The sequence below is a fragment of the Cervus elaphus genome, chromosome 1, assembly GCF_910594005.1.
Source record: "Cervus elaphus chromosome 1, mCerEla1.1, whole genome shotgun sequence".
In the NCBI taxonomy this organism is placed as follows: Eukaryota; Metazoa; Chordata; class Mammalia; order Artiodactyla; family Cervidae; genus Cervus; species Cervus elaphus.
This window is the reverse complement of record NC_057815.1, coordinates 98,785,909-98,806,446: the sequence shown is the minus strand read 5'-3', so window position 1 is coordinate 98,806,446 and position 20,538 is coordinate 98,785,909. Positions and strand designations below refer to the sequence as shown.

Here is a 20,538-nt window from a genome sequence, read left to right as displayed (position 1 = left end):
CCACTCCCAGGAGGAACCCACCCTTGAACTGGGGCTGTTACAGAAGAGGCTCCGTTAGCAGCAGGGGAATCCAGGTCCGTGGGGATGCGCGCCCACAGGCACAGCCACCCCCTGCCCACCAGGCGGTCTGCATCCCCCACCAGCTGGGCTGACTGTGCGCCCAGCCCCACAAGCCCGCGTCTCAGCTCCCCGCACACAGACCAGGTCAGAGAGACACCAACACGCAAGCCTGGACTCAACTCTGTGGCTTTATTGCAACTCAGGGCAGTGAACCGGAGCCCAGCAGAGGACTCACCCCTGGGCACACCCCAGAGTCTGGATGGACACTCGGGAGGAGGCTGCCCGCCCCGCCCCCCACCGCCCTGCCCCCCAGAGCAGCGGCCTTTCCTCAGGGGATGCTGCCTCACACCGAGCGAGGAGGGAACATGTGGACGCGGGAGGTAAGGCCCGACTCTTAGACGCGACCCCACGGGGCGCAGGCCCTGCACCGCACTGGCGTCCTCCCAGGACGGCAGAGAGGCCTGGGCAAGTCGTGAACGGACAGCGGGCTCCCCCCACCCTCCACGGACAGTGACACACCCCCAGCTCAGAGCCGGGGCCACAGGGACGAGGGCACGGCCGGGCCGGGGGCAGAGGAGCAAGCACTCAGGAGCCGGGCCCCACCGGCCCCCACGGTGAACAGTCCCCGGGCCTCCGTCTGGCCCAGGGGAGCAGGGCAGCTCTCCCGGGAGGGCCCCTCGCCCCGTCCTCGCGCCTCCCAGCCTACAGGACGAGGCTCAACTGCAGCGGGTGGGCTCCCGAGGGCGGACGGAGTGGGCACAGGCTGGACGGAGCGGGCACAGGCCGGTCAGCGGGGTCTCGGGCCTGGGCGGCTCAGTGCACGTACTTGTGCTGGCCCAGGCTGGGCGTGTCCACGAACTGGATTATCTGTTGCGCCCTCTTCTCCTCAAAGACCATGATCTGGGGGAGATAACCAGCCTGTCTCGGGCCGGAACGTCCGTCCTCTCCCGCCCACCCAGGCCCGCCCCCGCCCCGGCCCCGCCACGGGAGACGCCGCAGGGCTGAGGGGTCCTGGGGGACGATCCCCCACCTTATTTAAGCCTGCGTCCAGCCAGGCGCCGGGGAGGTAGAGGGTCTCCTGGGGCCCGATGTTCCAGTAACGGCCGAGGTTCTGGCCGTTGATGAACACGACCCCCTTCTCCCAGCCCTACGAGAAGTGGGGGGACGCATCAGTCAGCTGAACTCGGAGTGACGGCGGCTCTCAACTTCAGAGGGACCAGCCAGCACTGCCCCCAGCCCACAGCTGCCCCCGCAGAGCGCCCGGCGCAAACTGGACCCCCGAGCCTGGCCCTGAGAAGCGTGCCCGGAGGTCTCCACTAGGGAGGCCACGATGGGGAGCCTGTGGGCACACGCGGTGTGCACGCCCCTGGCAGGGGTTACACACCTCCAGCTTCATGAAGGTGTCGTAGGGGGGGTCTGAGACATGCAGTGCCCCCAGGAAGAACGCAGGGAACATGGGCTGTTCCGTGACAGGCTTCCACATGTCTCCAGTGAACCTGCAGGCAGACGGACAGGGAAAGGCCCTATGTCCAGAGTCACCGCCCGCCCTGTGGCCTGCGACAATGGTTGGGGAGGGGGTCCCAGGGACCCCGGGGCGGGGCGGGGGCAAGGCCCGGCAGCCTCTTCTGCCCTCGGGCAGCACAGGGCAGGACACACCTCCGCAGGAAGCTCCTGTCCATCTCCAGGTTGTAGATTTTGAATTTTTTCAAGGGAGAATCGTTCAGATAGACATTTCCAATGATACCTGTGGGAAGAGGAGGTGAGCGAGGAGGGTGGACAGGGGCCCTGTGGGCCCGGCAGAAAGTTCCAGAAAAGACTCCCCGGAGAGGCCAGCTCCCCCAGGGGGCTCTTCACATTCAAATTCCTCCCCTGCCATCCCAAAGCCCCGCGAGCCAGCAGGCAGAGTCTGCCAGCCCCAAGCCTCTGAGCCTTCTGGGGTGGCGCCGAGGATGCCGGCTGTCTCTGGGCCTTCTGGGGCGGGGGGGTGCCCGGGGTGGAGTCTGCCTCTGGGCCTTCTGGGGGGGGCACCTGGGGTGGCGGCTGTCTCTGGGCCTTCTGAGGAGGCACCCGGGGTGGCGTCTGCCTCTGGGCCTTCTGGGGGGCACTCCCTTTGGGGCTGAGGCTTTCAACAGGAAAGGAGACCTGAAGGACAGGTTTGACTGGGACGTCTCAGCCTGCAGCTACTGAGGTCAGTGTGCTGGGGCCCAGATGGAGCAGACCAGTGACCCGGCCAGGGACCCCAGGAGGAGGGGGAGCAGGGGCGGCCACAGCTGCAAGCCCCTCAGGGAGGCCCTGGGGGTCTGGGCAGGGGAGGGTCGTGCTAGGACCCGGGTGCCCCAGTCTGACCACATCGCTTCCTCAAGGTGACAGAGGCGACCCTGCCTGGGGAGGGTTCTCGTCCAGCTCCTATCTCAGACTGCATGAAATCCCCCCGGGTTTGACAGATAAGGAAGAGAGAGAAGGTTCAGAAAGCCCCCAGGACTCACCCCCTTCAGGGGCTCCCAGGACTCACCCCACCAGGGGGACCCAGGACTCACCCCTCCAGGGACTCCAGGACTCACCCTCCCGGGGCCCCCAGGACTCACCCCTCCAGGGGCTCCCAGACTCACCCACTCCAGGGGGACCCCAGAACTCACCCCCTCCAGGAGGACCCAGGACTCACCCCCTCCAGAGCCTCCAGGAACCCCCGTCCACCCGGGAGCCCCCCCTGGCGCAGCGCCGTGCCCGCGGTGCCCCTGTGGGGAGGGCCGGGCGGGAGGCGCCAGGACCCACCTTTGCGTTGCTGGTCGATGCTGTCCCCGTAGTTGACCCTCCCGCAGTTCTCCACCAGGATCCTCAGCGTCGTGAACCCCTGTGGGCAGCACGGGGCGCCCTGAGGAAGCCCCAGCCGCCCCTCGGGGTTTCTCGTGGGCGCCCCAGCTCTCCCTAAAGGCTGAGCCCGAGACTGGGTCTCAGATCACAGCGCCAGTCCCACCGCAGCTCTGCGGCGGCGCCCAGTCCCGCCCCTTCCGGCCCCGCCCCCGGGCGAACCTGGACCATGGGGATGATGATCGTCGCAGTCTTGTAGTCGAGGATCCCCAGGAAGAACGTGTTCAGGAACACCTGCCGAGGAGCAGACACGGCCCACAGCGTCGGCGGGGGCCTGGGGGTGCCGGCGCGGGGGCGGGGAGGATATGGAGCCGCGGCGCGGGGACATCTCCACACGTGGGAGCATCTGGGTGCGGGGTCGCCCCTACCTGTCCCCGGTCACGCACAACGGCGCTGAGGACGCCGGACGAGGTGATGGTGGTCTCATAGAGCGTGTACCCGAAGGACTGCCCGCTGCCCCCGTTGATCGGGAGGTTCTCCATGTTGACCGGGTGCTCCGAGGTGACCGGCTGCACGGACAGGAGACGGGGGGCGAGGCTGACTGACAGAGGCCACCTCGCCTCGGGCGACCCCATGGGGTCAGCACGCGGGGCGCGGTGAGGATGACCACTTTATATTTGCTATCACATGGGCAAGCACCACAGTCCTGCCCGATTCTTCATCAGGGTCAGGGGACCAGGGACAGGAGGAATCTGAGCACTGGGGCCTGGGGCTCGGGGTGGACCCCGCCTCGGCCCCCTCGCTCCTCCGTGCTCCTCCTCTGGCTCCCTGCCTCCCTCCTGCCTCCTCCCCCTGTCTGCCTGTCCTCTGCACTCTGAGCTCTAAGGCTGGGGTGGAGCCCGCCTCGGCCCCCTCGCTCCTCCGTGCTCCTCCTCTGGCTCCCTGCATCCCCCCCCTCCATGCTCCTCCTCTGCTCCCTGCATCCCTCCATCCTCCTCCTCCCCCTGTCTGCCTGTCCTCTGCACTCTGAGCTGAGGCCGGGGTGGAGCCCCGTGGAGACTGGTTCTCTCCGTCCTCCAGCTCAGCAGCTCCAGGAAGCTCAGGGCGCCTGTGGGCCCAGCTGCAGCCCGCAGTCCGTGGTGGGGGATGAGGCCCTGAGCCCAGGGCCCGGCTCGCACTCACCAGCTCCAGGAGGTTCAGGGCGTCCCACAGGGACACGTAGAAAGCTGGTGTCACCGGGTCATACGCCGTCTTGGGAAGAAGGGCAGGCGGGACGGGGAGAGGGGCCCCTGCACCACAAGCAGACAGCGGGGCGTCCCCAAAGGACCCCGACAGTCACTGCCCCCAGCCACCGCCAGCCCCGGCTCCTGCCCACACCCAGCAGAACACACCACTGCCAGCCACACAGAGAACCCTCCAGGAAGATGCGGGGTTGGACAGGGGCTTGCTTCTCACACCCTTCGAAATAAGACACCTGTGAGGAGGTGAAGCTGGCAACACCCCTACTCGGATGAGAATAGTCGCTCAGACTTCCCTATCCTTTCTAGGAAGTTCCTGCACAGGGAGGTGGGGTGGGGAGGAGGGGGATGGGGAGGGTGGAGGAATGTGGGGTGTGGGAGGATGGTGGGAGGAGGGGGAAGAGGGGGAGGGAGGTGGGGGATGGGGAAGATGGTGGGGGAGGGAGGAGGATGGGGAAAGAGGGGGAGGATGGCGGGAAGAGGGGGAGGATGGCGGGAAGAGGGGGAGGACGGGGAGGAGCGAGAGGCTGGTGGGAGGAGGGGAGGAAGGAAGGTGGGGGAGGGGGAGGAAGGTGGGAGGAAGGTGGGGGGATGGGGAAGATGGTGGGGGAGGGAGGAGGACGGGGAAGACGAGGAGGATGGTGGGAAGAGGGGGAGGATGGGGAGGAGGGGAGGAAGGAAGGTGGGGGAGCGGGAGGAAGGTGGGAGGAAAGTGGGGGGATGGGGAAGATGGTGGGGGAGGGAGGAGGATGGGGGAAGAGGGGAGGATGGTGGGAAGACGGGGGAGGAGGGGGAGGACGATGGAGGAGAGGGAGGACAGAGGGAGGAGGGGAGGACAATGGGGGGAGGACAGGTAGGAGCGGAGGACCATAGGGAGGGGAGGACGGGGAGGATGATGGGGGAGGGGGAGGACAGGGAGGAGGGGGGGACGATGGGGGAGAGGGAGGATGATGGGGAGGGGGAGAACAGAGGGAGGATGGTGCGGGGGAGGGAGGTGTGAGAGGATGGGGAAGGGGAGGAAGCCCATTTTCTGAGGTCTCAGAGCAGCGGCCAGCGTGCAGGTACCTGACATGGAGCCAAAGAATTCCCGGAGCCTTGTGTACTTGGCCGTGTAGTCCCCGGCCTCTGTCAGCACAGCGTCGTAGTCTGCAAGATACCAGACAGGCCACGGGCGTCAGGCCCCAGGACAACGTCCCGGGAGGAGGCGGGCTCAGCAGTGGGCTCCTCACCCCAGCAATGCCGCAGGCGAGGCACTTGACGTGAGCCGGCCGTCAATCAGAATTCCACACACACTGAACACGTGAACGGCCCCAAAGTGTCCAGACCCCACTTGGCACGCGGGGGTCCAGGGTCACCCCATCTCTAGGCCCTAAGGAGGGAGAGGGGCTACCCCCCCAAGGGCCACCCCTCCTGGCCTGGGCCCCATTTCCTTCCCTAGCCAACTGATCTACACCCTGGAAGCTTCAGTGATGGTCTGGACAAAACCTCACCTTCACGTGGGAGGTGCCAGCCGCTGTCCCTGAGGGACACCCCTGAAGTGCCGGGGAGTGGTGTGGGTGCCCTGTCGGGGATACGAACCGTAGCTGGTGACATCGGGCTTGTAGTCCTGGAAGTGCAGGGCTCCTCCGATGAAGCCGAAGTTGGTGCCCCCATGGAACATGTACAGGTTGATGGACGAGCCGGCTTCGACGATGGCCGACACTGTGTTCAAGACCTCTGCGGGGAGGGGCATCTCATGGCCAAGTGATCATGAGCCCTGAGCCCCCAGGAGGCCCCTCACCGCTCTGGCCCGTGGCTTCCCTGAACCCAGCTGCAGTCCGTGGCTGGAGGCCCCGAGTCCAAAGCCTGGCTTTCAGCGGCTTTCAGTTCCCAGACGAGTCTGCCTGCGGCAAGGCTGCGGCTGGGGCCGCGCCTCCCGCCCCCACTCCCCCCCAGGGGACTTCACCTGGTGCTCACTGAGGGGACCTGATTAGAAGCACGGTCTGACTGCCCCCTGGCCCACCCAGGCTGGAGAACGAGCCCGCCATATGCACAGAATCAGTGGAGGAGTAACATGCACGGTTAATGAACATCACATACAGTTTTAAACCCCTGCACTGGCTGAAGGAAAAGAGCTGAACAAGGCGCTGCTGTTGTTTAATCGCTGAGTCATGTCTGCCTCTTTGCGACCCATGAACTACAGCCCACCAGGCTCCTCTGTCCCTGGGATTCTCCAGGCAGGAGCACCAGAGAGGGTCGCCATTTCCTCCCTCCAGGGGATTTTCTGGATACAGCGATTGAACTCGTGTCTCCTGCACTGCAGGCAGATTCTTTACCACTGAGCCACAGGGGAGACCCTATCAGCAAATGTTACCATTATTGATAAATAACAGTGGCCGTTGATGAATCTGGGGGGAATGGACATCTTTGACAGTCCTCTTCCTGGAGAAGCTCACGCCCAGGTGAAGAAAGCAGTGCTAGCTGGGGATTCACCCCAGGGAAATGCCAGGTGCGCCAGGCTGATGTGCAGGGAGGCTGGCTGCAACTCGGTCTGTAAGCACAGACCCTGGACCTCCTGTGTTCCTGGCAGGTTCTTTGCTGAGACACCAGCGAAGCCCAGAAGCACCCAGGTCTTCAAAACGAGAGGTCATGGAGGAGGGGGGTGTCTCTGCATCCTCAAGAGCAGTGGGGGCATCCACATCGCACAGTGCAGGAAGCCGGGCTTCTGGACCTCTCACATCTGCCCACACCCACCCACACCTCCACCTGCCCACACTCGCCCACACCTGCCCACACCTCCACCTGCCCACACTCGCCCACACCTGCCTACACCTCACACCCGCCCACACTCACACCTGCCCACACCTCCACCTGCCCACACTCGCCCACACCTGCCTACACCTCACACCCGCCCACACTCACACCTGCCCACACCTCCACCTGCCCACACTCGCCCACACCTGCCTACACCTCACACCCGCCCACACCTGCCCACACTTGCCCACACCCGCCCACACCTCCACCTGCAGTGCACTCAGAGTGCAGACAGAGAATGCCTGCACTACACACACGGAAGCGTCTGCTCTGGACTCCGGGTTTTTATCTCCTCTTTACACACGTCCTGTGTTGGCTGGATGGCAGCGACGGGCATGCGTCACTACCCCAGAGCCATTAGAAAGACCGCAGAGGAGCGTCTGACCGCTCCTTGCCCTGTTGAGACAGAGGACTCTGGACCCTCTCAGGAGCTGCCTGTGCGCACAGACGCCCAGAGCACCGCACTGCAGCCAGTTCACACCATTGGCAGCTCCTCTGGAGCTCAGTCCTGCGTCGGAGGCCGGGACTTAGACAAGGCCTGCATGGGGTCCCGCCGAGCACCCACCTGAGGAGTCCAGAATGTAGTGGGGGCCGCCCCAGGAGTCAAACCAGCCCGTCCAGTACTCCATCACCATCTTGGGCCGGCTGCCCTGTGCGCCAAAGGGAGGAGTTAGCTGGCGCCTCCGCCCGCCCAGCCCTTCCCCCGCCACAGGCTGGCCTTTGAGGGAGCTGCCCCAGCTCCCGGCCCCCCGCGCCCTTCTCCCTCCCGCAGGGGGCGCTCCTGCGGCTGCCGGCCTGAGGGTCAGGGTCCACCAACACCGCCCCAGCTCTCGGCCCCTCACGCCTTCCTCTCTCCCGCAGGGGCGCTCCTGCGGCTTCCAGCCTGGCGGTCAGCGTCCCCTGCACACAGAGCATCCCCGTCCCATCCGGGGACCACAGAGTCACGGTCCATTGAGAAGGTCCCGACCGCGCCACGGGAAAGGCCATGGGCTCGGTTTCCTCCAGGCTGCCCACCTCCGGAGGGGACACTCGTACCACGTCTGGGTCACTAACGAGGGTCGCTAGTCACACAGGTCAGCAGTCTCCCCTGCAGGGAGGGGCCCCAGGCTGAGGGCCAGGGCTGGACTGTCCGCCGACAGCCCAGGTCACCGTGGCTCAGGGCTGGCTCAGCACCAACTGTCCTGCGTGCCCTGACCTGACTGCCAGGGGCCCTCTGTCCTGGAATCTGTCCTGAACTGGAGAACAGACGAACACGGCTACTGGGACAGTCACACGAGACGAGGCAGCTGGCGCCGTCAGCACACACGGCCCAGCTCTGGGAGGCGCCCGCAGATGCCAGCATCCACCCTCCGGTCACGGGGCAGGGACCGGGGCCGGTGGGGCTCGTGTGAAACCCCTGAGCACCAGACGGGGCCTCTGATCTGAACCGGGCTGGGTCCACGGCCCCTTTCTGGAGGAAAACACGTGGCTGAGCAGTGCGCAAGAGGCCGGTGGCGGCGGGCGCGGAGGGCAGGCTGGCCGGCCGCGGGCCACTTCTCCAAGCGTGAGTCCACAGGAGCCCGTGGGGAGCACGCCTGTCCTGGGTGCTCCCCAAACATCACCCACTTGACCCTCAAACGGCCCTACGAGTCGGTTCCAGCACAACCTCCGCTTCCCAGAAGAGGGACGGGAAGCTGAGGGTCACAGAACCGTCTTTGTCCTGGACGACCTTGAGGGCACTGCGTACCTCCCAGGACTCTCCCCAAGCGGGTCTCAGTGTCCCTGAGGGCAGAGGCCCTGTGGCCTCCGACCCTGGCCAGCAGGCGTGGCACAGGCTGCGGGAAGGCGGGCGGGCGGGGCTCGCGCCCCCCTCCGCACTTCCCTCCCCCCGCCCCCATCCTGCCTCCTCCCTGCCCCTCCCTCCAAACAGAAGCGCGGGGCGGGGCCGGCCCTGGGGACTTCCCACTGCCCCGAGCCTCCAGCGGCTGAGCCTCTGGACCCCACCCCTGCCTTTCCATAGCAGCGGCTGGGATGCGGGTGCCCCAGCACCCCACGGCGTCTTCTCTGGGCCGGGGGCGAGCCCACCAGCAGCCACGCCAGGCGCGGGTCTCAGAGGGGACACCCGCCGGCCCGCACGTAAGGCAGGCGAGGGCGGCCTTGAAGCTTCATCGCCCGTGAGGCTCACTCCGCGCTGGCCTGACGGGCCGTGCCCCCCGCCAGGTGAAGACAGCAGACAACAGCCTTTCTGGGCCCTGAGAGTCCCGGCGGGTCAAGGCCAGACCCAGGCAGGGAAGCATCTTCCCCACACGGAGCACACTGGGGGCTCGCTGAGTCCACGGAGCTCTCAAGTTCCAGGACTTCAGAAATGCCCCCTTTCTCGTGGAGAGGCAGGAACCCACCTCCACACACCTGCCTGCACCCGGCTCCCCTCCCCAGGGGCAGGCAGCCCGGGGGCCGGGTGGGCCGTGCCTGGGAAAGGGGGAAGAGCTGAAGGCCGAGCCCCGTGGTCCCCCGCCCACTGAAGCCCCTGACGCTGACCCAGGCTGAGCGCGCACGCACCTGTGTGCCCAGCAGAATGGCGGTGAGCTGCCGCAGCTCCGACTGTGACTGGAGGTTGATGGTGGCCAGCACTGCGGGCAGGAAGGAGACAGGGGACAGAGATCACCCCCTCACCTGGAGGACTGAACGCCCCTGATGTCTCAGCTCACCAGCAGGTAGACAAATCCTGACACCGTCTCCCATCGCCAACCAAGAGTTTAGTTCCTCTGTCGCCAGGAGACTTTCCTGGTTCATCCTGGAAACTCCACGACTCAGCACGGGCCTTACAGAGATCCGCTCTCAAAGCAGCTGGGTTGGATTTACATAATTTTCACAACCTGAGCGTGTGTTTCCATTAATTCCTCCTTCACAGGAGCCCGCAGTCTGACATTCACTTTCCATCTCCAGCCTCCAGCACTGGGTGACCATCTAAGAAGACTCCCCTTTTACACCTTAGATGAGGGTTAGTATTCTGATCCATCCCCAGCAATAGGCCCTGTGGCTTCTCACTAGGGAAAAGCATGCCCGAGAAAAATGTGCTATGTTTGGCCCACAGGCATGGACGCAGAATTTGGCTCCGAGGCTCTTGCCTGCTTCCTGTCCCTGGACAGAGGAGCTCTCGTGCCCTGGCCTGAGCCCTGCTGTGCCCAGGAAGGTGGATGCTCACTGGGTAGTCTCCTGTGGAACATGAGCCGTGATCATGGGACTTCCCTGGAGGTCTGGTGGGTAAGACTGCGTGTCCCCTGCAGAGGCACAGTTTCCATCCCTGGTTGGGGCAGGAAGGTCCCAGGGGCCACGTGGTGAGTAAACAAAAACCAAAACAGAGATCTTGACAACACTGGAGAGCAACTGAACTCTAATAAAAAATTAATTAAGTTTTTAAAAAGCAAACATCAGCTGGGACCCCGGGAGGCCAACTTGGTATGGAGAAGACCCCACATCTGGACTCTCCTCACCTAAAGTGAAGAGCCAGGCCGACAGGGGGCCAGTCTGAACCGGCCCAGAAACCTTGGAGCCACAGGTCAAACCAGCCGAGGGAGCCCTGCACCTTCTCCATCCCCACCCCCCACCCCCCTTCAGAGCCCAGAGAATAGCGTGGAGGGTGAGGAGGGGCACGGTTCAGGGAAACCTGAGGAACCTGGAAAGGGGCCGGGGGGGGGGGGGGGGTAACCATCCTGTGACGGCAGAGGTGATGACCCACCGAGGCCCGGGGCCCCCTCCAGCCACCTCTCCCCCAACCCCGTGCCTGGCCCCCTAGGAAAGCCGAGCCCCAGCGGTCTGGGCACTTGCAGAAGAGGAAGCCCGGAAGATGGCTCCTGCACCTTCCTGCCCCCAGATTCTCATCGTGTTGGCCCAAAGAGGTCTCTCCAGAGTCACTTAATCCTGTGAAAGTCAACCCCAACACCACACCTGGTTCCCCTGATTGGAACAGCCGCCTCAGTCCGGTCACCCCACAGGGAGGGGCACTGGTCACAGCCACTGGCAAGCAGGCCATCAGAAAAGAAACACATTCAAGGAAAACAGTGCAGGAAATACAAGGTTGGGAAGAAGGTGGCTGAGGAAACTGCTCAGAAAGCAAAAGGAAAAGGAGAAGACAGACAGCTGGAGAGCCACACGGCACAGAGGGTGAACACCTGCCTTGGACCCACAGAGGACGGAACCAGAGAAGAGGTGGCACGGCACAGCAGGGAGCAGCCGCCTCCAGGACTGCTCTGTCCAGCTGACAGCGCGCCGAGGAGGGCGGGCTCCGCAGAGACACAGGGCCCGAGTCACAGCAGCACGTGGAGAAAATGACGGACAACACTTCAAAGTCCCCGGACCCAGTCTCCAGGGGACCTGGGCCACCATCGGGATGGTGAGGGGCCAGCGCCATCGGACTGGATCAGATTCCGACAGGCACAGGCGTCTTAAAACACCCTGACGGGGTTTGGAAGCTGCTGTCAAGTGTTTAAGAGAGACAGGGAAGAGAAAGGACAGAAAAAAATTTGAAAGAAAAGGAAAACCAATGGGTTACATTGGAAGCTAGCTGGCCACAAGCACCGTCCAGAACGCCGATGGGCTGCCCGGCCGGCATGAGGACCTTTACTTGGGCCCCAAACATTGTGCCCATCAAGACAGAGCTGGGGGCACAGCTGCACCCAGGAAAGCCACGGGGCCAGGGCGGCAGGAGAGGGGGCTTGACATCCACACTACAGGGCTCTCTGTGCAGGTTATTTAGAATCACGGAGGCAGAGTCAAAAGGAAAGGTAAACAGCTCCAAGTGGGCACCTCAGGGCAAGGGCCACGGAGGCTGCACCACGTGTTTCTTTCATTGTTGTTTTGTTTTTGAGTTTTTGTTCGGGGATAACCGCTCCACAATGTTGCTGGTGTCTGCTGCACAACAGCGTGGATCAGCTGTGGGTATACACATGCCCCTCCCTCCGGGCCTCCCGCCGCCGCCCACCCACCCCTGGGTCATCACCGAGCACCCAGAAGAGCTCTGTGCTGCATGGAGGTTCCCGCTCACTGCCTAATCACACGCGCTTCTGTATAAACGTCAAGGATAGCCTCTCAGTTCACAAGCATTTCCAAGATTTCTTTCACACCTGGTCAAAGTCTAAATCATGTTTGCTGCTGCTGCTGCTGCTAAGTCGCTTCAGTCGTGTCCGACTCTGTGCGACTCCATAGACGGCTGCCCACCAGGCTCCCCCGTCCCTGGGATTCACCAGGCAAGAACACTGGAGTGGGTTGCCATCTCCTTCTCCAATGCATTAAAGTGAAAAGTGAAAGTGAAGTCACTGAGTCGAGTCCGACTCTTCGCGACCCCATGGACTGCAGCCTACCAGGCTCCTCCGCCCAAGGTATTTTCCAGGCAAGAGTACTAGAGTGGGGTGCCAATCACGTTTAACTAACTGAAAAAAATCATTCCGGGCAGCAGGGGCGGGCCAGGGAGGGGACGGGCCCGCGGTGGAGAGGGCGGGGGCGGCCGGGGCGTGGCCCGCGGTGGAGGGGAGGGGGCCGGGGCGTGGCCCGCGGTGGAGGGGCGGGGCCACCAGCGGCCCCGGAGAGCCCGCACCCGCCGCTCGAGGCTCCTCTGCTGTCCCCGCGGCTGAAGCGCGCTCCAGGGCCGGACGCCGCAGCCCACAGCCCGGGTCCTGCCCCCACCCGACGGGACACAGCGCCACCGTGTGGGCCCCTCGGGAGGCGCGTCGAGAGGGGCGGACCGAGAGGAGCTGCCCAGAGGTGCCCGCCCGGACGCCAGTGAGAGAAGAGGCCCACTGTACCGGGTCGGAGGCTGCGGGCACCGCACGTGTCACGAGGGGCCACTGCGGCCTTGCAAAGGGCAGCGTCGGGGAGAGAGGACCACGGCCCTCGGGCAAGCAGAGGCGCTGGGAGCCGTGAGCGTGGACTCGAGGAGCGCGGCGCCAGCAGAGACTGCCGCCCAGAGGGGACAGGCCAGGCTCCCAGGAGGGCGCGGCGCAGGGAGACGGGGCGAAACCCTCTGCTCCAGTGGGAGCGGCTGGCGGGGACCCAGCACCACGAGAAGGGGGTGCCCACAGGGCCTGAGGACCGAGCTGTGAGCCAGCTGTCCCTGCCGGACACCAGCCGGTGGTCTGCCTGGCCTCTCTGTGGACCCTGCTGGACGCCCACCTTGCTGTCCCGTGTCCTGCCATCCACGGGGCCCTGGGTGTCCCCAGTGCTCCACCAGTCGGCCCCTCCAGCCCGGAGCACACAAGAGCTCAGGCCAGGGCGACACCGCCCCCCCACCTCCCCACGGCCTCCTGGCAGGTACCTCCGTCCACAATGCCATTCTTCAGGCCGTCCTGGTTGTCTGAGGTCAGGAGCAGCTCCACGATCCCCCGGTCCTGCAGGGCCTGCGAGGGGTCAGACAACAGGCTGTCCTTCCTCACACCTCCCGCCATGTCACACCCTGACCTCCGCCTGGAGCAGGCCCTGGGGCCCAGAGAAGTGAGCGTCCCAGGAGCCCAGCCTCCCCTGGGCTTCAGGACCAGGCAAGCATCCCTTTATGCACCCCGTCCCAGACACCAGGGTCACCACCAGACAGGAGGGACAGCAGGGCAGCTTCCGTCCCTGCAGCCCGGGGACTGGGAAGCCTGGCCCGGCCTCACCGGCACAGAACAGGCATCGTGGCTCTGGCCCAGGGGGTCTCAAGGAGGCGCTGTGGCAGAAGACACCCTGCTGGCCTAAGCCTGCCCCAGACAAGGACTGAGCTCTCATCTGGCTTCAAGAACACCACCCTCCCCGAGGCAGCCTGGCCCCTCTGCGGAGGAGGAGGGGACACTGGGTGACACCCTCCAAGCGTCTGCAGGGACTGGAGGAGTCCCCAGATGGACACGACTCTGCCTGTGACAGCAGGGGTGTCGCCCAGGACACCGGGGGCCGGAGCAGCTCTCGTCAGATCAGCTGGAGGCACTGAGGCTTTCTCGACGCACACGGGGGCCGACCCTCCCAAGTACAAAGCGCTGGTGCCTGTGACGTCATCAGTGTCCTGTGTGCTGACTGTTCACTGGATGTTGGAGCAACACTGAGCCTGCGACTTGGCTGCACATACAGTTCGGACAGGCAAACCCTCTCATCGATCCCAACTCACAGAAGAGAGAGCAGGGGCTTAGAAAAATGGGTGCATCTGCTCCAGGTCTCAGCTGCCGAGTGAGAGGAGCCAGTTCTGAGCAGCTGTTGTCAGTCACTCGCCGCAGCCGAGGCTTTGCAACCCCGTGGACTGCAGCACACCTGTTCTTTTCAGTGTCGCTCTGGCCCTGCCCCTGCCTGCTCTGCCGCACACTTGGCCAGGGGCTCCAGCCACCTGCTCGCTGGAATCGGATGTCTGAGCTCCACCCCAGAGGCCCTTGGTTAACGGATGGCATATGGCCTGGGCACAGTGAGTTTAAACAATCCCCAGAGGGAGCCAACATGCGGCCAGAGGAGGGGCCACTGCTTTGAGTGCTGGAGTCAGATCAGCAGCCGCCACCACCAGGAAGGCCTCCAGCCACGCCCTCAGTCAAGGCAGTTCTGTTGCTCTCAGCCCCCGCAGCACCATATGTACTGAAATCCCTGTTAAACTCAGTCAATGGAGGGCACAAGTGAAGACCTTGTTGCAATCAAGGTCTGAGAAAGGATTTACCGCTTAGTAAATGGTGCTGGGTGACAGGCCCATACGTCGCAGCAGAGCCCATAGAGGGAAGGCGCAGAGGTGAGCTGAGCTGACTCTTACCTTCTTGATGTAAGGCATGTAGGCGGGGTCTTTGTTGTAGGACCCATACTCATTCTCCACCTGCACAGCAATGATGGGTCCCCCATGCTTGTACTGAGAAAACAACAGAGCAGTCAGAAGCTGAGGCTGTGGTGGGAACCGCACCAGCTAATGTCACCACACTTAGCGCCAGTGACAGCAGAACGTCCGTTCAGAAGCTCAAGTCTCAAAAGGTCTGATACACAATTGAGTGACATCAGTGGGACAGGGAGAAGGGAGCTCCAGGCCTTTGTCCCCCTGGGGAAACAACAGGAAAACAACTGTACCACTGACTAAAGGAACTTTATAGGGTCTCTGGAAACAAGCCAAATGTTTAAGCAAACAAGGGAACATCCAATCAAGAAAAGACATTCAAAACGGTGGCACATTCCATGATTTTGCTCACCTGTGTCCCACCCACTCCCTGGAGTAGCAAGGTGAAGTCAGAAGGACACAGCCTGAGTTCCAGCCCGTCCGTCAGGACAGAAGGGCTATTTGTGGGCTCCCTAGAGAACTAGTTTCTGTCTCATCTGACTTAGAGATCAGACAAAAAACGGTGGTATGGTTTGGACCTCAGGCTGGAAGCTGCAAAAGGCAGCGATGGGTCACAGCCTGTAAACATTTCAGGGGGACTACAGACCCATGGATGCCCAGGAGCAAGGGATTACAGGCAGAGGAATATGATAGAATATCTAAGACCATAAGAAGAATCCAGGGTGAGACTCTTGGAGAAATCAACATGTAAAAGCAGCTAGGGGAATTTTTTTTTTTTTAAAAAGCACACACACAAACCAGACAGGATACATACCAAGAAAATACCTGAGAAGATCTCAGACCTGCATCCCAGGCTGATCTCAAGGCTCGGAGCCCACTAAATACTAAAGGTCTTTCCAGAAGACTGCAAACACTGGGAGAGGGGACTGTCTTTATAAATGCCTAACTTTAACCCTCCAAAATTAGGCATACAAAGAAACAGGAAAATGTAACTCATTCAAAGAACAAAATAAATCTCTAGAAACAGTGTCTAAAGGAACTAGAAATGGCCTCTAAAGAAACACACACACTGAACTTAGAAGACAAAGAATTTTAAAATTTTAAAACTGTCATAAATATGATCAAAGAGCTAAAGAAAAACATGGACAGAAATCAAGGAAAGGACATATGGACAAAGCGAGAATATTAATAAAGAGACAGAAATGATTTCAAAAAAAACCAAACAGAAATTCTGGAGCTGAAAAGTACATTATCTAAATAGAAAAATTCACCATAGGAGTTCAACCGCATATTCAAACAGGCAGAAGAAAGAGTGTGCAAACTTGATGACAGGTCATTTTGAATTATTGAGTCTGAGAAGCAAAAAGAAAAAAGAATAAAGACAAGTGAACAGATCCTAAGAGACTTTATGCAAATCAGTAAACAGACAAATACACTCACTTATAGGAAGTCCAAAAGGAGAAGAAAGGGGCAGAGATCCAAGCTTCAGTGAAATCCAAGTAACATTAAACCAGAGACCCACACCAATACATATTATCAAACTGTCAGAAGACAGAGATTCTTGAAAGGATCAAAAGAAACACAACTTGACATGTACAAAGGATTCCCAACCTTGCAGAACATTTGGTCCAAAACATCCACAAGACATTCAGTCCATAAGATATTTGGTTCATATGACATTCAGTTCATGCCAAAAGGTCCTTGAAATCTAGTTTTACCCAAAATGTCCATGAGCCTATTTGCCCCACACTAAATAGCTTGGATAAGACCAAACATCCAAGACCTTTTAGTGTGGACTGAATGTCTGCTAACCATCCCCAGTGAGATTACCAGTGGATATCTCATCAGAAATTTTGCAGGACAAAGGCAGTAGGATACTATATTCAAAGTACTGAAGGAAAAAAACTAGCAAGTGAGATTTCTCTATCTGGCAAAACTGTCCTTCAAAAATAATGGAGAAATTAAGACATTGTCAGACAAATAAAAGCTGAAAGAATATATTACCACTAGACTTTTCTTATAGGAAATGCTACACAGAGTCCCTCAAGTTGAAATGAAAGGATGCTAGATGAAAACTCAAAGCCAGCTGAGAATATAAACTTCCCTGGGAAAGGTAAATATGTGAAAAAATGTAAAAAACAGTATTATTATAATTTTAGTTTGTAACTCCATTTCTTATTCTTTACAGGATTTAAAAGACAAGTATATAAAAATAATTATGGGTCTATATTAATTGGTACACAATATATAAAAATACAATTTGTGATAGCAATAATATAAAGGGGATGGAGCTGTAAAAAAGTAGGAGTTTTTGTATGTGATTGAAGTTAAGATGGTATCAATATAAAATAGAATGTCATAACTTTAGGAGAGTGTATGTAATCTCCATGATAACCAAAATATCTGTAGAATATACACAAAAGGAAATAAAAAGAACCAAAACTTGTCACTTAAAAAATTCAACTAGTAAAATCTGCTGCAAAAAAAAAAAAATATCAACTAAATACAAAGGAAGGCTGTAATGAAGGAAATAAGGGAGAAAAAAGCTATAAGACATACAGTAAACAAATAACAAAACAACAAAAGTAAGTGCATCCCTATCAGTAATTACTTTAAATATAAATGGATTAAACTCCCCAACTAAAAGACAGATTTTCAGAATGCATAAAAAAGCAATACCTAACTATAGGCTGTCTACAAGACACTCATGTTAGATCTATGGACCTACATGGGTTGAAAGAGAAAGTATGGAAAAAGATATTCTGTGTGAACAGTAACCAAAAGAGACCAGGGGGTGACTATAGTAACAAATAAAATGGACTTTAAGTCATAAATTGTTAGAAGGGGGAAAGAAAGACATCATTTAATGTACACAGGTGTATAGATATTCATATTTGCACAACAATAAAAGGGCCAATTTAGAAGATACAATATAAACACATGTGCACCAACACCAGAGCGCCAAAGTAAATATTGGCAGAATTAAAGGGAGAAATGCAACTCTATAAAAACAGTAGAAGACTTCAATACTCCATTTTCAGTAGGATAACCAGACAGAAGACCAGGAAGGACACAGAAGACTTGAACAACACTACAGACAAGTTAGACCTGACAAGCGTATACAGAACACTCCACCCAACAACAGCACAACACACATTTTTCTCAAACGCACATGGATCACTCTCCAGGATAAACCATATGTGAGGCCATAAAGCAAGTTTTAATAAAATTTAAGGTTGAAACCATATAAAGTATCATTTCCAATTACAGAAAAGATGAAAGTAGAACCCAACAACAAAAAGGAAACTGGAAAATTCACAAGACTGTGAATAAACAATCAGTGACTCAAAGAAATCTCAGGAAACCTAGAGAATATGTTGAGACAAAATAAAAACACAACATACAAACTTGTGGGATACAATGAAAGCACTATAAACACTTAAAAAAAGAAGAAAGACCTCAAGTCAACAACCCACCTTTTCACCTTAAGCAACTGGAAAAGAAGAAACTAAACTCAAAGGTAACAGAGGGAAGGAAATAAGAAATATGAAAGCAGGGGAAATAGAAGATTAGAAAAACAATAGGGAAAAATCAACCAATCTTTTCTTGAGTCTCTGAAAAGATTAACAAAACTAACAAACCTCTAGTTAGAGTAAGAAAAGACTCAACTAGAAACACACAACATGCCAAGGCTGAATTGTGAAAAAAGAAACATCTGAACAGATTTATAACTAGTGAGGAAAGTGACACCAATCTTTCTCAAATTCTAAACATTTTGAAAAAAGGGAACACTTCCAAATTTACTCTATGAGGCCAGTGTTACCAAAGCCAGAAAAAGAGTTAACAAGTAAAGAGAACTACAGACCAATATCCCTCATGAATATTGATGCAAAAATCTTAAGCATAATACTAAAAAAAACAAATTCAGCAGCGTACTAAAAAGATTATACACCATGAAAATGTGGGGTTTATTCCTGAATATAAGGATGGTTCAATAAAATCAATGTTATACACCACATTAATGAAATGAAGGTTAAAAAAACATGATTATCTCAAACGATGTTGTAAAAAAGCATTTCAAAAATTCAGCATGATTTCATAATAAAAATACTCAACAAATTACTAATATAAGGAAACTATCTCACCTTTAAAAAGGCTATATGTGAATAGCCCACAGCCCGCCTCATACTCACTGAAAGCTTTTCCTGTGAGATTAAGACTGAGACAAGATTCCTGCTTTTACCACTTCTATTCAACAAGGTATAGAGTGTTAGCTAGAGTAATTAGGAAAAAAAGAGTGAAATAAGTCATCCAAGTTGGAAAGGAAGATGCAAAATTATCTCTTGTTTGCAGACAATATGATCTTATGATTAGAAAACCATGAAGATTATATACACAAACAAACCTGTTAGTTCTAATAAACAAATACAGCAAATCCGCAGGATACAAAAACCAATGCACAAAGAATTCAATGGTTTCTATACACTATCAGTGAAAAATTCTACATACAATAGCAGCATAAAGATTTAAATATTTAGGAATAAATTTAATCAAGGAGGCAAAATACTTATACATTGAAACCTACAAAATGTTGCCAAAAGAAAGAAGATACCAATAAATGGAAAGGTATCCTGTGTTCACAGACTGAAAGGTTTAATATTATTAAGATGTCATTACTACTCAAAGCAATCTACAAAGTCAATGTAATCCTTGTCAAAACACCAGTGTTTTTAAACAAGCAGAAAAAGGCATCGTAAAATCCACATGGAATCTCAAGAGACTCTGAATATCCAAAACAATGCTGGAAAAAAAGAACAAAATTAGAGGTCTCACACTTTCTCACTTCAAAACTTACCACACAGCTACGGTAATCAAAATAGTGCAGTCCTGGCCTCAAGACAAATATATAGACTGATGGAATAGAATAGAGAGCCCAGAAATAAACTCACACATATGGTCAAAAGGATTTTCTCCAAGGGAGGCAAAACCATTCAATGGGGAAAGGTCACTCATTTTTTTAAACAAATGATGGCAAGAAAACTGGATATGCACATGCACAAAACAAAGCTGTGCCCTTACGTTATACATACCATCTGAAAAACGTAACTCAAAGGAGATCATAAACCAGAATGTAAGAGCAACATTATGAAACTCTCAGAAGATGACACAGGGGAGAAGTGTCAGGAAACTGGATTTGGCAATGATTTACCTAAAGCACAGGCACCAAAGGAGAAAACAAGATGCACTGGACTTACCAGTAAACACCCTCAGAGCGAGAGAAGATATTTACAAGTCATACATTTGATAAGAGACTGATAGATACTGAAGAAAGAACTCCTACAACCACAAAAACACACAGACCAGTTAAAAAATGGGCAAAGAATTGGAATAAATATTTCTCCAAGGAATATATATAAATGGCCAGTAAGGACATGAAAAAATACTCCACATCACTAATTATTAAGTAATTCAAATCAAAACCACAGTGAGATACCACTTTACATCCATTAGGATGGCTTTTATGAAACAGACAAAAAACAGCAACTGTGGGCCAGGGTGTCAAGAAATTGGAATTCTGTGTATTGTTCATGAGAATGTAAAACTGTGTTGTGGAACACTTAACTTTTCCTCAAAATCTTAAACACAGAAAAGCCATGTGACCCAGCAATACCACTTCTGGGTATATATCCAACAGAAGTGAAAATGGACTCAAACAGATATCTGTAACCCCCTGGAGGAGGGCATGGCAACCCACTCCAGTACTCTTGCCTAGAGAATCCCCATGGACAGAGGAGCCTGGCGGGCAACTGTCCATGGTGTCGCATGGAGTCCGACACGACTAAGCGCCTAAGCACAGCACCCAGAAAAAACTGTCCTGGATTAGGTGTGACCTTTCTG

The 20,538-nt window shown here is 56.4% G+C and overlaps 1 protein-coding gene across 2 annotated transcripts in view; it reads right to left on the bottom strand.

Moving 5' to 3' along the window:
• Positions 1 to 230: 230 nt before the first annotated feature.
• LOC122680122 (beta-galactosidase-1-like protein 2) overlaps positions 231 to 20,538 on the bottom strand; it is a 39,202-nt gene continuing 18,894 nt past the window's right edge. For both annotated transcript variants that reach the window (XM_043881155.1, XM_043881242.1), the window contains 14 exons: positions 14,629 to 14,721; positions 13,189 to 13,270; positions 9,438 to 9,508; positions 7,465 to 7,549; positions 5,685 to 5,822; positions 5,172 to 5,252; positions 4,051 to 4,157; positions 3,297 to 3,437; positions 3,091 to 3,162; positions 2,833 to 2,911; positions 1,717 to 1,804; positions 1,445 to 1,556; positions 1,091 to 1,207; positions 231 to 960 (listed from right to left, as the gene is read on the bottom strand). In XM_043881155.1, the coding sequence (XP_043737090.1) occupies positions 874 to 960; positions 1,091 to 1,207; positions 1,445 to 1,556; positions 1,717 to 1,804; positions 2,833 to 2,911; positions 3,091 to 3,162; positions 3,297 to 3,437; positions 4,051 to 4,157; positions 5,172 to 5,252; positions 5,685 to 5,822; positions 7,465 to 7,549; positions 9,438 to 9,508; positions 13,189 to 13,270; positions 14,629 to 14,721 (1,353 nt within the window). In that variant the 3' untranslated portion in view covers positions 231 to 873. The remainder of the gene's footprint in view (positions 961 to 1,090; positions 1,208 to 1,444; positions 1,557 to 1,716; positions 1,805 to 2,832; positions 2,912 to 3,090; positions 3,163 to 3,296; positions 3,438 to 4,050; positions 4,158 to 5,171; positions 5,253 to 5,684; positions 5,823 to 7,464; positions 7,550 to 9,437; positions 9,509 to 13,188; positions 13,271 to 14,628; positions 14,722 to 20,538) is intronic.